We start from the raw sequence: 14,553 nt of genomic DNA on the forward strand, positions 1-14,553 counted from the left end.
TTTCCAAGGCCTTACCTGTGAAGGAAACAATGGAAATCCATTGTGGTTGCACTTTTCAGTCATTAATTACACTGACAGAGTTTTACTAGGTCTTAAAAAAATTGCTTAGAAAGTAGGAATCAAACTTTGCAATTGAAATCCTGTTTGCCAGTGGTCACTGGTGACAGGGGTCCCTGGGCTTCTGTCCAGTGGGACTTAGATTTTAGCAAACTCCTTTGTTTTAAAGAATTATTTAATCTTTTATCTTATTTTATATTGCTTCTAATGTATCATAGGAGTTACTTCCCCAAAATGTTAATCACAGCTGGATTGATATGGCTAGTATCTGATACTAGCAATACTAGTATCAGATAAAATAGACTTTAAAATAAAGACTGTCACAAGAGATAAGGAGGGACACTACATAATGATCAAACGATCAATCCAAGGAGAAGACATAACAATTATAAATGTTTATGCACCTAACATAGGAGCAGCTCAATACATAAGGCAAATGCTAACAACCATGAAAGGAGAAATCAACAGTAACACAGTAATAGTAGGGGACCTTAACACCCCACTTATACCAATGTACAGAGCATCCAAACAGAAAATAAATAAAGAAACACAAGCTTTAAATGACACAACAGACCAGATAGATTTAATTGATATTTATAGAACATTCCACCCAAAAGTGGCAGAATACACTGTCTTCTCAAGTGCACATGGAACATTCTCCAGGATAGATCACATCTTGGGTCACAAATCAAGCCTTGGAAAATTTAAGAAAATTGAAATCGTATCAAGCATCTTTTCTGACCACAATGCTATGAGACTGGAAATCAATTACAGGAAAAAAACTGTAAAAAACACAAATACATGGAGGCTAAACAGTGCACTACTAAATAACCAAGAGATCACTGAAGAAATCAAAGAAAAAATAACAAAATACATAGAAACAAATGACAACGAAAGCGTGACAACCCAAAACCTACGGGACGCAGCAAAAGCAGTTCTAAAAGGGAAGTTTATAGCCATTCAATCTCACCTCAAGCAACAAGAAAAATCTCAAATAAACAGTCTAACCCTACACCTAAAGCAACTAGAGAAAGAAGAACAAAGAAAACCCAAAGTCAGTAGAAGGAAAGAAATCATAAAGGTCAGAGCAGTAATAAATCAGATAGAAACGAAGAAAACAATAGCAAAGATCAATAAAACTAAAAGCTGGTTCTTTGAGAAGATAAACAAAATTGATAAACACTTAGCCAGACTCATCAAGAATAAAAGGGAGGGGACACAAATCAATAAATTTAGAAATGAAAAAGGAGAGATCACAACTGACACTGCAGAAATACAAAGGATTATAAGAGACTACTACAAACAACTAGATACCAATAAAATGGACAACCATGAAGAAATGGACAAATTCTTGGAAAGGTACAATTTTCCAAGACTGAACCAGGAAGAATTAGAAAATATAAACAGACCTATCACAAGTAACGAAATTGAAACCGTAATTAAAAATCTTCCAACAAACAAAAGTCCAGGACCAGATGGCTTCACAAGCGAATTCTTTCAAACATTTAGAGAAGAGCTAACACTGATCCTTCTCACACTCTACCAAAAAATTTCAGAGGGAGAAACACTCCCAAATTCATTCTACAAAGCCACCATCACCCTTATACCAAAACCAGAAGAAAATATCACAAAAAAAGAAAATTATAGACCAATATCACTGATGAACATAGATGCAAAAATCCTGAACAAAATACTAGCAAACAGACTCCAACAGCACATTAAAAGGATCATACCCCATGGTCAAATGGGATTTATCCCAGGGATGCAAGGATTCTTCAATATATGCAAATCAATCAATGTGATACACCACAATAACAGATTAAGGAATAAAAACCATATGATCATCTCAATAGATGCAGAAAAAGCTTTTGACAAAATTCAACACCCACTTATGATAAAAACTTTCCAGAAAATGGGCATAGAGGGAACCTAACTCAACATATAAATGTATATGACAAACCCAACAGCAAGCATCATACTCAGGGGTGAAAAACTGAAAGCTTTTCCACTAAGTTCAGGAACAAGACAAGGATGTCCACTCTCACCACTCTTATTCAACATAGTCTGGAAGTCCTAGCCACGGCAATCAGAGAAGAAAAAGAAATAAAAGGAATCCAAATTGGAAAAGAAGAAGTAAAGCTGTCACTGTTTGCCGATGACATGATACTATACATAGAGAATCCTAAAGATGACACCAGAAAACTACTAGAACTAATCAAGGAATTTGGTAAGGTTGCAGGATACAAAATTAATGCACAGAAATCTCTGGCATTCCTATACACCACCAATGAAAAATCAGAAAGAGAAATTAAGGAAACACTCACATTTACCATTGCAACAAAAAGAATAAAATACCTAGGAATAAACCTGCATAAGGAGGCAAAAGACTTGTACTAAGAAAACTGTAAAACACTGATGAAAGAAATCAAAGATGACATAAACAGATGGAGAAATATACCATGTTCTTGGATTGGAAGAATCAACATTGTGAAAATGACTATACTACCCAAAGCAATCTACAGATTCAAGGCAATCCCTATCAAATTACCAATGCATTCTTCACAGAATCAGAACAAAAAATTTTACAATTCTTATGGAAACACAAAAGACCCCGAATAGCCAAAGCAATCTTGAGAAAGAAAAACAGAGTTGGAGGAATCAGGCTCCCCAACTTCAAGCTATACCACAAAGCTACAGTAATCAAGACAATATGGTACTGGCACAAAAACAGAAATAGAGATCAATGGTACAGGATAGAATGCCCAGAGATAAACTCATGCATGTATGGGCACCTAATTTATGACAAAAGAGGCAAGGACATACAATGAAGAAAAGACAGCCTCTTCAATAAGTGGTGTTGGGAAAACTGGACAGCTACATGTAAAAGAATGAAATTAGAACACTACCTAACATCACAAAAATAAACTCCAAATGGATTAAAGATTTAAATGTAATACCAGACACTATAAAATTCTTAGAGAAAAACATAAGAAAAACACTCTTTGACATAAACCACAGCAAGATCTTTTTTGACCCAGCCCCTAGAGTAATGGAAATAAAAACAAAAATAAACAAATGGGACTTAATTAAACTTAAAAGCTTTTGCACAGCAAAGGAAACCATAAGCAAGACAAAAGGACAACCCTCAGAATGGGAGAAAATATTTGCAAATGAAACAACAAAGGATTAATCTCCAAAATATATAAACAGCTCATGGAGCTCAATATCAAAAAAACAAATAATCCAGTTAAAAAATGGGTGGAAGACCTAAATAGACATTTCACCAAGGAGGACATACAAATGGCCAAGAGGCATGTGAAAAGATGCTCAACGTCACTAATTATTAGAGAAATGCAAATCAAAACCACAATGAGGTATCACCTCACGCCGGTCAGAATGGCCATTATCAGAAAATCTAGAAACAATAAATGCTGGAAAGGGTGTGGTGGAAAGGGTGTGGTGAAAAGGGAACCCTCCTGCACTGTTGGTGGGAATGTAAATTGATACAGCCACTATGGAGAACAGTATGGAGGTTCCTTAAAAAACTAAAAATAGAACTACCGTATGACCCAGCAATCTCACTACTGGGCATATACCCTGAGAAAACCATAATTGAAAAAGAGTCATGTACCACAATGTTCATTGCAGCACTATTTACAATAGCCAGGACATGGAAGCAACCTAAATGTCCATCGACAGAAGAATGGATAAAGAAGATGTGGCACATATATACAATGGAATATTACTGAGCCACAAAAGGAAACAAAATTGAGTTATTTGTAGTGAGGTGAATGGACCTAGAGTCTGTCATACAGAGTGAAGTAAGTCAGAAAGAGAAAAACAAATACTGTATGCTAATGCATATATATGGAATCTTAAAAAAAAAAAAATGGTACTGATGAACCTAGTTGCAGGGCAGGAATAAAGAGGTAGACATAAAGAATGGACTTGAGGACTTGGGGTGGGAGGGGGAAGCTGGGTAGAAGTGAGAGTAGCATCAACATACATACACTACTGAATGTAAAATAGTTGGCTGGTGGGAAGCAGCAGCATAGCACAGGGAGATCAGCTCTGTGCTTTGCGATGACCTAGAGGGGTGGGATAGGGAGGATGGGAGGGAGGCTTAAGAGGGAGGGCAATATGGGGATATATGTATGCATATGGCTGATTCGCTTTGTTGTGCAACAGAAACTAACACAGTATTGTGAAGCAATTATACTCCAATAAAGATCTATTTAGAAAAAAATGACCCAAAAAGACAACAGTAAAAAAGAAGCTTCAGAAGTTTGCAAAGAGGGAATTCCCTGGCAGTCCGGTTGTTAGGACTTGGCGCTTTCACTGCCAGGGCCTGGGTTCAATCCCAGGTCGGGGAACTAAGATCCTACAAGCCGCACAGCACGGCCAAAAAAAAAAAAAAAAAAAGTTTGCAAAGAAAGCAAAGGTATTTATAACTTTAAGGTTAGGGTTAGATAAATAAGATTTTCATTTTCCTTAACTTATGTCTGTATTTCTTAACTTGATATTTAATTTAGAATTAGAAGTCTCTACTGAAGAGGAAAATGATACTGGAGATATAAAAGATGGATCCCTCTTGAAAGCAAAAAGGAAGCATAAGAAAAAGCATAAGGAGAGGCATAAAATGGGAGAAGGAGTTATACCATTGTGAGTACTATCAAAGTCCGTCAGCTGTGCTAGTTACATTGTTGGCAATTAACATACTCCATGGAAACTTGTCAAAGGACCCTTTTAGGGGGTGATTTGGCCATAAGGCAGTCTCATGACACGAACCCTGAAGTGATGTTTTCAAAATATTGAGGCTCCGGTGTTCTGATCTCTGGGTTCGGTACCCGTGTAGTACTGATTAAATTCAGTGTCTTGATTTGATGGCAGCATTCCACACTGGGCGGGGGGGGAATCTCACAGACCCTGCAGCCTGCCTTTTGTCACCAGCTCCTAAGCCGGGTCCCAGAGCCACCCTTGGGGATGCAGCCACCACCTTGTTGCTGGGGGGTGGGGAGCAGGCCCCAGGTGACAGATGGCTTAGCAGGAACCTCTGAGTGGAGAGCTCTGGGGTCCTGTTCCCATCTCACCACCACCTATGCGTTGTAAGTCCCTGGGGCCAAAGGACAGACACAGACCCGGGGCAGCCTGGAATGTTGTTCCCCCAACTTGGGCCTTGGTTTCCAGTGGAAAATGCAGAGCTTTGCAAGGCTAATCTCTAAGGACATTTCTGCTGGGAAATCCCTCGAGTTTTTGATGGTAGGACAATTCTCTATGCCATATTTCAGGGTTGTGCTTATAGAGAGGCCAAGTGGAACCCCCAGGAGATGGCAGGACTCCACCTCCAGTGCAGCAGGAGCCCCACTTATGTGCACCAGGGGATCCTCATGTCCCTGAGATGACATGTGGGTGTCTTGTCCAGACCAGGATGACTGCTGCTCTTGGGTGGGAGATGAGGTATTTCCCCTCATGCATTTTCATCTTCAAATGAATTTGGTGAACTGGATGTCTGGGGCAAGTCTCAGCTCGCTCTCTCTCTTTGTGGTTATTATTATTAGCTGTTATAATTATTCAGATGATGATGATGATTATTGTTATTATTATTATTCAGTTCAGAGGCTTCCCTAGAGGCTGAGTGAGGGAGCTTCCCCACTCCACACTCAGACAATCAAGTATATTTGGAGGGGCACAGTACAATGTGCAGATCACTTAGGAAAAATATTGATTCCAGGGACTTCCCTGGTGGTCCAGTGGTTAAGACTCCACGCTCCCAATGCAGGGGGCCTGGGTTCGATCCCTGGTCAGGGAACTAGATCCCACATGCCACAACTAAGACCTGGTGCAGCCAAATAAATAAATAAATAAATATTAAAAAAAAATATTGATTCCAGCAATCACTCTCCACTGAGGCCAGGGTGGAGGGGTTTCTCCATTAATGTGCTTGGGTTTCAATGACACAATTTGGTTATGGTGATCGCAGGCTATGGCAAGTGCCTCTAAGTCTCCTTTCTGCCCCTCAGACCCCTGGCCAGTTTCCATCTGCTGGGTCACAGAAGCCTGGAAAAGGCCAAGTAGCTGAAGCTGGTAGCCAAGTTCACTGTGAGAAGCAGGGGAGACAGGTCTAGGCTGCTGTGCTCTGCTTTCAGAGGTCAAATGGGACCATGTAAAAATCAAGGTGAGCCCACCCTCTTCCTTGAAGACATTTAGGAATAAAGTAGCCTGTAGAGTTGATGAGGGGACTTCCCCTGTGTGGAAGCCTCCAGTGAAGAATTGAAAAAGGAATTAGAATATCGAGGATTAGAATATCTCCCCTTTGCGACCCCTAACGAATGGACAGAACTAGAGAAGGAGCATCGTGAGGGAGCAGGGCTCCTCCTGATGGGAGAATGTTCCATCACTGCCCAAGTAGTCTTGCTAAAGGTTTTTGAACCTGAATCTAATTAAGCCTCTGGATCCAACTACCAACTTATAAGAAAAGCAGAGAAGAAACATGTTTAATGACACTAGGAGGATGGAATCAACAAAATCCAGACTGTGGGAAACCCTACAGGACAAACGGCTCAGCTTCCTCAACAAATAAATTGCTAAGAAAAAAAGAGAGAGACAAAGGGGGATCCAATGGGTTATAAGCCACTTATCAACCAACTGTAACGTGTGAACTTATTGGAGCCTGAATCAAATAAACAAATTTAAAATAATTGACATTTATGATGCAGTTGGAATTTGAACACTGGATATTTGAAGATATTAATTTAATTTTTTTTAGTTGTGATAGTGGTCTTGTGACAATGGTATGTTGTAAAAAAAAATAGCCCTTGTCATTCTGAAATATTCACAGGTAAAGTAATATGTGTGGGGGGAATGTGGGCGGGGGTAGAGCTGAAACGAACTTGGTCATGGGTAGATGATGATTGCAATGGGGTGTGTAGGGTTTCATTACACTCTTCTGCTGTTTTTGTGTAGGCTTGAACTTTTCTGTAATAACTTATGTCTTAAAAAAAATAAATCAGGGCCTTATCTGCATGGGGAGATTGGTTTGGGCGACAGTAGTGGAGAACGGAATCATGATGGGAGGGACCCCTTCTAACAACTCTACAATCATGAAGGAGACTATCATTCATCAAATGCCTATGAGCCCGGCACTGTGCTAAGCTCCCTCTTCGTATTGTCTTATTTAATCTTCATAACACCTCTGTGAGACACGTACTATTGTTATCCTCACACGTGAGGAAACTGAGGCTCAGAGAGGTTAAGAAAACTGCCTGTAGTCACACAGTTAAATCCAGGGCATAGACCCACACTGGCTCCAGAACCTCCACTGAGGCTGGGATCTGACCTCAAGTTTTTACTTCAATACCAGTCTTTTTCCTATCCTACCATCACCCACCCTTTAAAAAATAGAAATATCTTTATAGTTTTCCTGATATAAAAATGCAAATACTATAGAAATGATAAAGAAGGTAAAACTTAAAAAGATAAACTTGTTTTGTTTGAGAGAAGCTAGAACACACTTCAAAACAGAGCTCAAGATTAAGGGCACAAGGGGGAGTCTTTCCACACAGAGGGAGTTGAGGGCAGTTGGCAGGGCCTGGGCTGGGTTTGAAGAGTAGAAGAATTTTCACCATCTGTTTGTGTGCCAGAGAACTCCTCTTTCTCTGTAATACTGTGTTTTGTTTGTTTGTTTGTCTTTTGTTTTTGTTCCCCGCCCTGGTGCTATCTTATTTCCTTTTCAGCAAAGCAAGTGGCCTCTGATGCCAAGGGGGAAACACAGGTGAGCCTGGCAGCTACCATCCAGGGCTGAGCTACTAGCATTGGCCCCAAATCACCTACCTCAGAAGCAAGCCCTGTATTCCAGGGACAAAACCCTTTCTTTGCCCATTTCTGTCTTGTAAAAATCAGTGAGATGGTGACTAAATGGTCTTATTATTTCTAGGGCCTGGAAGTTTAGCCTCCAGGTTCCTCCTCCTAGCCTAGTAACAGATCCCTCCACCACTCGTGGGACAGGTGGCAATCCACTGGTGAAAGAACTCAGTGTATAGCCTTACAGACCACCTAACTTTTTCCAGATGTCCATATCCTTTTTACCAATGGTGTTCTCAGTATTTCAGCTTAAAATATATGTAGAGGTTTACCCAAAACATGTACAACAATATTTAGAGTAACACCACTCATTATAGCCCAAATTGGAAACTGCCCCAGTGCCATCAATGGTACAATGGCTCAACAAACTGTGTTATATTCCTACAGTGGAATACTGTACAGTAAAGAAAATGAACTACAACCACACTCAACAACATGGGTTGATTTCACAAAGTTAAGCAAAAGGAGACAGACACAAAAGGAGACATACTGCATGATTTCATTTATATAAAATCAGAAACAGATGACACCCCTCTATGCTGTTAGAAGACAGGATAGTGGTGGGGACTTCCCTGGTGGTCCAGTGGTTAAGACTCGGTGCTTCCACTGCAGGGGGCACGGGTTCAATCCCTGGTCAGGGAACTAAGATCCCACATGCCTCGAGGCGCAGCCAAAAATTAAAAAAATAGAAGACAGGATAGTGGTTACCCTCGGAGAGAATGGTGACCGGGACGAGGGATGAGAGGCCTTGTGGGGTGCTGGTAAGGTTCTGTTTCATGATCAAGGTGCTGGTCCCAGTTTTGTTCGCTTGGAGAAAAATTCATCAAGCTGTGCATTAATGATCTGTTTTTGTATAATACTTCAATAAAAATTTCAAAAATATCTGCAGACCTAAAACAAAATTAGCTTTTCTCTAGTAATGCTGTTCAATTACACACGAAGGCAGAGCTTGACTGACAGGGTCTGCCAAGCAGGGGCTATCCAGCTGACAGTGACCGACTTCACGAGAACTTGCCAGAACCGTAGCTATTCTATGGCACCTCTCCCGAAATCTCAGAACCTTACCTATATCTTCCTTGAGGTCAATTTCAGCTGTGGTTGGGTGGACGATGCCCTCCACTCTCATGGAGCCAATATGGCTGATGTCACTCTGGGTCAAGGACAGCTGCATTGGGAAGAGAAGATGCACAGTGTGGGCGAGATCAAGGCCTGTGGAAAATCTACATGTTTTACTCACATCTGTTCATTCTCTCAATTGCTTGTGTCAACAGAAAGGGCTGTGTGTGGAGCGACCATCTGACGTTTCCAAGGTGTGTGGTTTTCAACAGGCTCTTTGGAGCTCAGTGGATTTGATGTTCACCCTGAGGCTAGCAGCAAATCTGCCTCGCCTTTTGGGGGCAGGACCGGGACCTCCCCTCCTTTTCTTTTCTCTATAGCTTATGCCTTCATTTCCCATCCAGGTGGCCTTGGTGTTCGATATCGTAATTCTCTGAGTAGCTCCTGCAAGAAGCTACTCGGTTCCCTGCATTCTCTCCAGAGCAGCACAGACCTGTGGAGGCAGGGATGTAAAGCCAACCACTTTGCTGGAGAGAAGTGAGGGGCTCTGGGATTCTGACCTCTACGTCTGGCCGCCTTGACTTTTGGGACCACCCTCTTGGGGCTATGCTTGTGAAATGCTGTCCCATGTGCCCAGAGCTGAGCAGAATGGAAGCCATTTTCCATTGTCTCCCCATGTGAGCTAGAACTTCTTGCTCCCCTAGATAAGGGAGAGAAAGCGAATCATCACGTAACCACAGATAGCCCCTGGAGTGGACATAAATTCCACCTCTTTGCTTCCCTGCTTTCATCAGTGATGAATTAGGAACCCGCCACGTTTATGCTCTTCTCAAAACATGCTCTTCCCAATTGCTTCAACAGAGGTTCGTACTACTGTCAGGCTGCAAACATTCGCTACCCGATATGATTAACTGACTGTTTCCGCGGGTATCATATTGCAGCCCCAGTTGACTTGGTAGATAAATTGTCTGTTATGCTTATGGGAATGAATTATTTGCATGTCTGGCTGGGCTGCTGTTGTGCTGTTGAAGACTTTTCAAATGTATAACACTGTTTGTTTTCTTTCTGCAGCCTAGAAAGGCAAGCAGACTGAATTATTAGCAAATAATTCATTTCTAACACCAGGGATATTCAGGGAACATATCTTTCTATTTTCCTTCTTTGATAAATTACATCACACCATGTAAAGCAGGCAGGCCTCCCAAAGCCTGGTTGAGAAAGTTAGCTATGGATTTTTTTAGCTATAGCTAAAGAAGTGAGCAAGAGATATCTGGGGCATGGAGACCAGAAAGATCCACTCTGGGTACCTCTGGCTGACCAGTGTCAGCATGAACAATTCTCAGCACTAAAGAGCTTGTTTATCCTCACAATGCAGACATTGCCATAGCTCTTTAGTTTAAAAATGAATAATTCAAGACCAGAGTGAAAGTCATATTAGGGAAGGAAGGGATGAAGGAGGCTTCATTGCTTGTAAACGGTAGGTTATAAAAATGCAATAGTGTTTTATGACAGCACATTACAATTCTCTTTATTACCTTCTGCCCCAGAACAAGGCTTTTAGAAGACAGGATGGTGAATCCATCCCCGGGCCCATCTTCAGAGGTGGAATTTGAAGTTCCTTCTTTATCGCTGTCCTTTGGTTTGGACTGTTGGTAGAAATCAGAAGGACAGATCAGAAATAATCCAGAAAAAGCCCAAAGTGGCTTTGAAGTCTTTCCCATGGTTACCACCAAGTTGGATATGAACGGAAGTGGTCATCTGTTAGGTTCTGTTGTTTTCAACAGAGGGAAGCAAGGGACAGCAATATGGGGAAAACAAAAGGATACTCTGCACAAATCAAGTGTATTAAGGGGTTCGCATGTACCCATAGGCTTTGCTCAAACCTGGACGCACGTATTTTATTCTTGTTCTTTTCAACGCCTACAGCTTCTGATAATAAGCCAAGTGGGGTCATTCATAGCGCACTGCTCAACTTCCCTTCTTTCCAGGATTCCCCTGGGGCACAGTGGCTGAGAAATGAACTGGTTTTTTTTTGTTGTTGTTGTTGTTGTTTTGCGGTACGCGGGCCTCTCACTGCTGTGGCCTCTCCCGTTGCGGAGCACAGGCTCCGGACGTGCAGGCTCAGCGGCTATGGCTCACGGGCCCAGCCACTCCGCGGCACGTGGGATCTTCCTGGACCGGGGCACGAACCCGTGTCTCCTGCATTGGCAGGCGGACTCTCAACCACTGCGCCACCAGGGAAGCCCAAGAAATGAACTCTTATACCATCTTTTTTGCCATCATGGAGGTCTGGGGAATGAAAAGTTGACAACCCCCAAAGCAGCGCTGTCCAACAGAACTTCATTCCCTCGTGGACACGTTCTATCTTTGTGCTGCTCCGCGCTGTTGAGCACGTGAAATGTGGCTGGTGCAACCAAGGAACTGAATTTGATTTCATTTTCAGTAATTTAAATTTAAATAGCCACACGTGGCTAGCAGTTGCCTTACTGGGCAGCATATGAAAGTATTACTCCACAAATGGTACCTCTGAGCTATAGCTACTTATCCAAAACACCTGAAATGCCGCTGGCTGAACTCAGGCGACTCTCTGTGGGAAGCTAAAGGTGTGTCAGTATGTCACATGGGGAGAGGTGGAAAGTAGAGTTCCAGATCAGCTCTCTCACTTGAGATCTTGGTGAGGTCAGTGGAGGGGATCTGGAAACATGAAAATCACCCATATGTGGGGTTTGGAAAACTCTAGTAGACCCTGCATGATGATCTAAGCTCGTCTCAAACGCCCTTTATTCTTTTTCACACACATTCCTATCATTTTCTCCCAGCACCAAGCTGAGGCGGGTCCCCAGTCCTTCGGGGATGCTGGCCACGCCCTTCTCTTTGGATGTTTCAACAACTCCCGTTCTGTGAGAGTCCTGAGCTCACAGACGCCACTGGGCTCACCTTTTTGGACGTCCGTGGTTTGGCAGCCTTCGATTTCTTGCCCCCCTTCTTGCCCGACGTGGCTTTCCTTCCTCTTTTCTCTGGGGGAGGGGAGAGGATCGTTTCTGACTTGCCTTTCGTCCCTCGTTTTTTGGCCAGCAGTTCAGGGTGAATTCTGGGCAGGACGCCTCCGCTGGCGATGGTCACTCCTTTTAGCAGCTGAAGAGAGAGGGAAGGCGTGAGCTCAGACAGCAAAGAGCTCATTGGTTCTGGATTTAATACGGTTCTAACTGTTGGCAAAACAAGTGTTAAATCTGGTCTCTGCTTTCCAAAGAAGCTGCATAATACACGATATAACTGGTTGTCCCTGCCTCACGGGTAGGGCTTTTCTCTGTAGGTGACAAGGCATCCCGAGATCTTGTACAGAAAGCAAAACAAGCAAAGCAAAATGAAAGCGTATAGAGGTTGAAATCAGGGATGTTGCCCAGAGCTTGGAGATTCCAGACATAACCGAGGATAAAGAGCTTCAGACGTGGGAGCACAGCTTGACAAAATGAGGTTCAAAGGTTAATGCAAGGGCTAGACCCAGTTAACAACAGGCCCCGCTCCTTTGATCATGCATTCCATCAGTAAAATATGTTTGACCACACACCTCCCAACTGATATGTGTTTACTTTAACTAATCAACATGAACTACCACACTAATACATTCTGCACATTCTATAGTAGCGCTACTCCAAATGTGGTCTGCAACCGAGGCTGGTCCACAAGCTATTAGTTACCTGTCTGTGACAAAGAGAGTACAGAAATCATGAGGAAGAGTCTAGTAAGTTGACAGAGTTTTTGTAGACCTATTGGATCTAGTAACAAAAAATTGTAGCTGGTAGTTTGTTTTTTAATTTTTCTAGTAATTATTTTTTATTGTATTTTTGGAAATTATCAGTCCATGTTGGATTGGAAATAAGAACTGATTCTTAACCACAGACAGTTAACATTATAAAGTACACATCAATTAAAATTCTCATACTATTTACCTGCTACCTTGCACATCTTTGGCAGGGGGCATGGGGGTGGGAATTCACTCGATTTTGGAGTCAGCTCTAAAATATAAAGCGTTAGTTTTGATATATGAAAAAGGACGCTTCTGCCCTCATCAGAATAAATCGTCAACAAAGTTTGGGGGAAGAAACTGTACAGAGAATAACATATGTGCACTGCACTTCCCTCGGCAACACACAGAGCTCGCTTTCAAAGAGGAAAAGAAATTCTGGCAGGTCTCAGAATATATAATGGGATCTATTCCAGAGACAATTTTATTTTGAATCTAAATAACATGGCTAGCAGAATTTGTTCTTCTCGCATATGATCTGACTCTTTTAGTGTAAATGTGACTGGGTACTGTAGCAGGAAGCATTTCTAGCCAGCCAGGTCCACATGCGGTAGCACGTTTGGCAAACCCATTCCGTGGCTGGTGTCAACGCTTCAGACGTACCTGATTGAGTTCCTCGTCATTGGCAACTGCCAGCAGGATGTGTCTTGGGGCTATCCGGGCCTTCTTGTTGTCCCTCGCTGCATTCCCAGCCAATTCTAGAATTTCCGCTGAAATTTCAAGGGAGGGTTAATAGGCAATCATAGAATGGGGTCTGAGCTTTCCAAAGCGTTCCTTTGGAAATGGCCTTGGAGTTAGATCACTTTTATTTATTTGTGATTTTTATGTCTGGGCCTGGAAAGAAATCCAGAAAACAGAAAAGAACTCAGGTCACAGACAAGTAAGATATTTTAGCAAGACCTGATATACGATCCTGTGGGCAAAGGCTTCTAGTTGTCCCTTGACATTAATTCTCCTCCCTCTTCCTTAGTAGATGGACCTCTGATTTTTTGCAGAGCCCCAAATCACAGGAATGAAGACAGTATTTCCCAACCACCCTTTTTGTTAGGTGTGATAGTGTGACTTAAGTTCTGGCCGATGAAAAGCAAGCAGTTGTGTTGTATGGTACTTCTGGGAAGTATCCATTAATGAAGGGACAGTGCCTTTCTTCCCTTTTTACTGGCAGACTGGGGACATGATGGCTGGAAGTGAGCAGCCATCTTTGACCAAGGGTAAGAAGTTGTGGATGATAGGGCAATAAGATAAGAACCAGAATCTCTTATGACTGTGGAGCCTCCTTACCAACCTGGACTGTCTTCTATAGACGTCTTTTGTATGAGAGAAAAAGAAACTCTCTTGTTTAAGCCACTGTCGGCAGAAGTTAATCTTGACCAAAACAGAACCCTAACATTGAAGCCGAGTTTCTTTCAGTGTGCAGCCGTCTCTGAGGAGAGCTGAGACCCCTTTCAGAATCTCCTTTTCCACTTCACTTGATGCCCCTTGTCCCTCTCGTCCTAAAGGAAAGTGGATAGGAAGAACTGATTTACACTAAGGGGTGAGGTACCACTTAACCTGAAAAGTGAATTCTATTTCGCATACTATCAGTTTTTGAGTCAAAGAAACAAAACAAAACTATAGAATTGGTTTATACCCCTGAATGCTTTCCCCTTCCTCCTTTATTTTTTCTTTCTTTCTCAATTTTGGAAGGATGCCCTGCTAAATCAAATTTGTCTGCTTTCAAGAACATGAATGAGCCTTTAAAGAAAAATTCTTCCCCTAGAGAGAGTTCTTTCCCT

General features: G+C 42.2%; 1 protein-coding gene across 1 annotated transcript in view; it reads right to left on the minus strand.

Moving 5' to 3' along the window:
* Positions 1 to 14,553, minus strand: part of MACROH2A2 (macroH2A.2 histone) — a 34,508-nt gene that overhangs the window by 9,574 nt on the left and 10,381 nt on the right. Inside the window, exons 2-6 of the mRNA XM_007454563.1 lie at positions 13,382 to 13,488; positions 11,911 to 12,108; positions 10,509 to 10,619; positions 8,958 to 9,082; positions 1 to 10 (exon numbers count right to left, since the gene is read on the minus strand). The exon at positions 1 to 10 is cut by the window's left edge and continues 76 nt beyond it. Of these exons, the coding sequence (XP_007454625.1) occupies positions 1 to 10; positions 8,958 to 9,082; positions 10,509 to 10,619; positions 11,911 to 12,108; positions 13,382 to 13,488 (551 nt within the window). The remainder of the gene's footprint in view (positions 11 to 8,957; positions 9,083 to 10,508; positions 10,620 to 11,910; positions 12,109 to 13,381; positions 13,489 to 14,553) is intronic.

The sequence above is a fragment of the Lipotes vexillifer genome, unplaced genomic scaffold (genome assembly GCF_000442215.2).
Source record: "Lipotes vexillifer unplaced genomic scaffold, Lipotes_vexillifer_v1.1 scaffold708, whole genome shotgun sequence".
Taxonomy (NCBI): domain Eukaryota; kingdom Metazoa; phylum Chordata; class Mammalia; order Artiodactyla; family Lipotidae; genus Lipotes; species Lipotes vexillifer.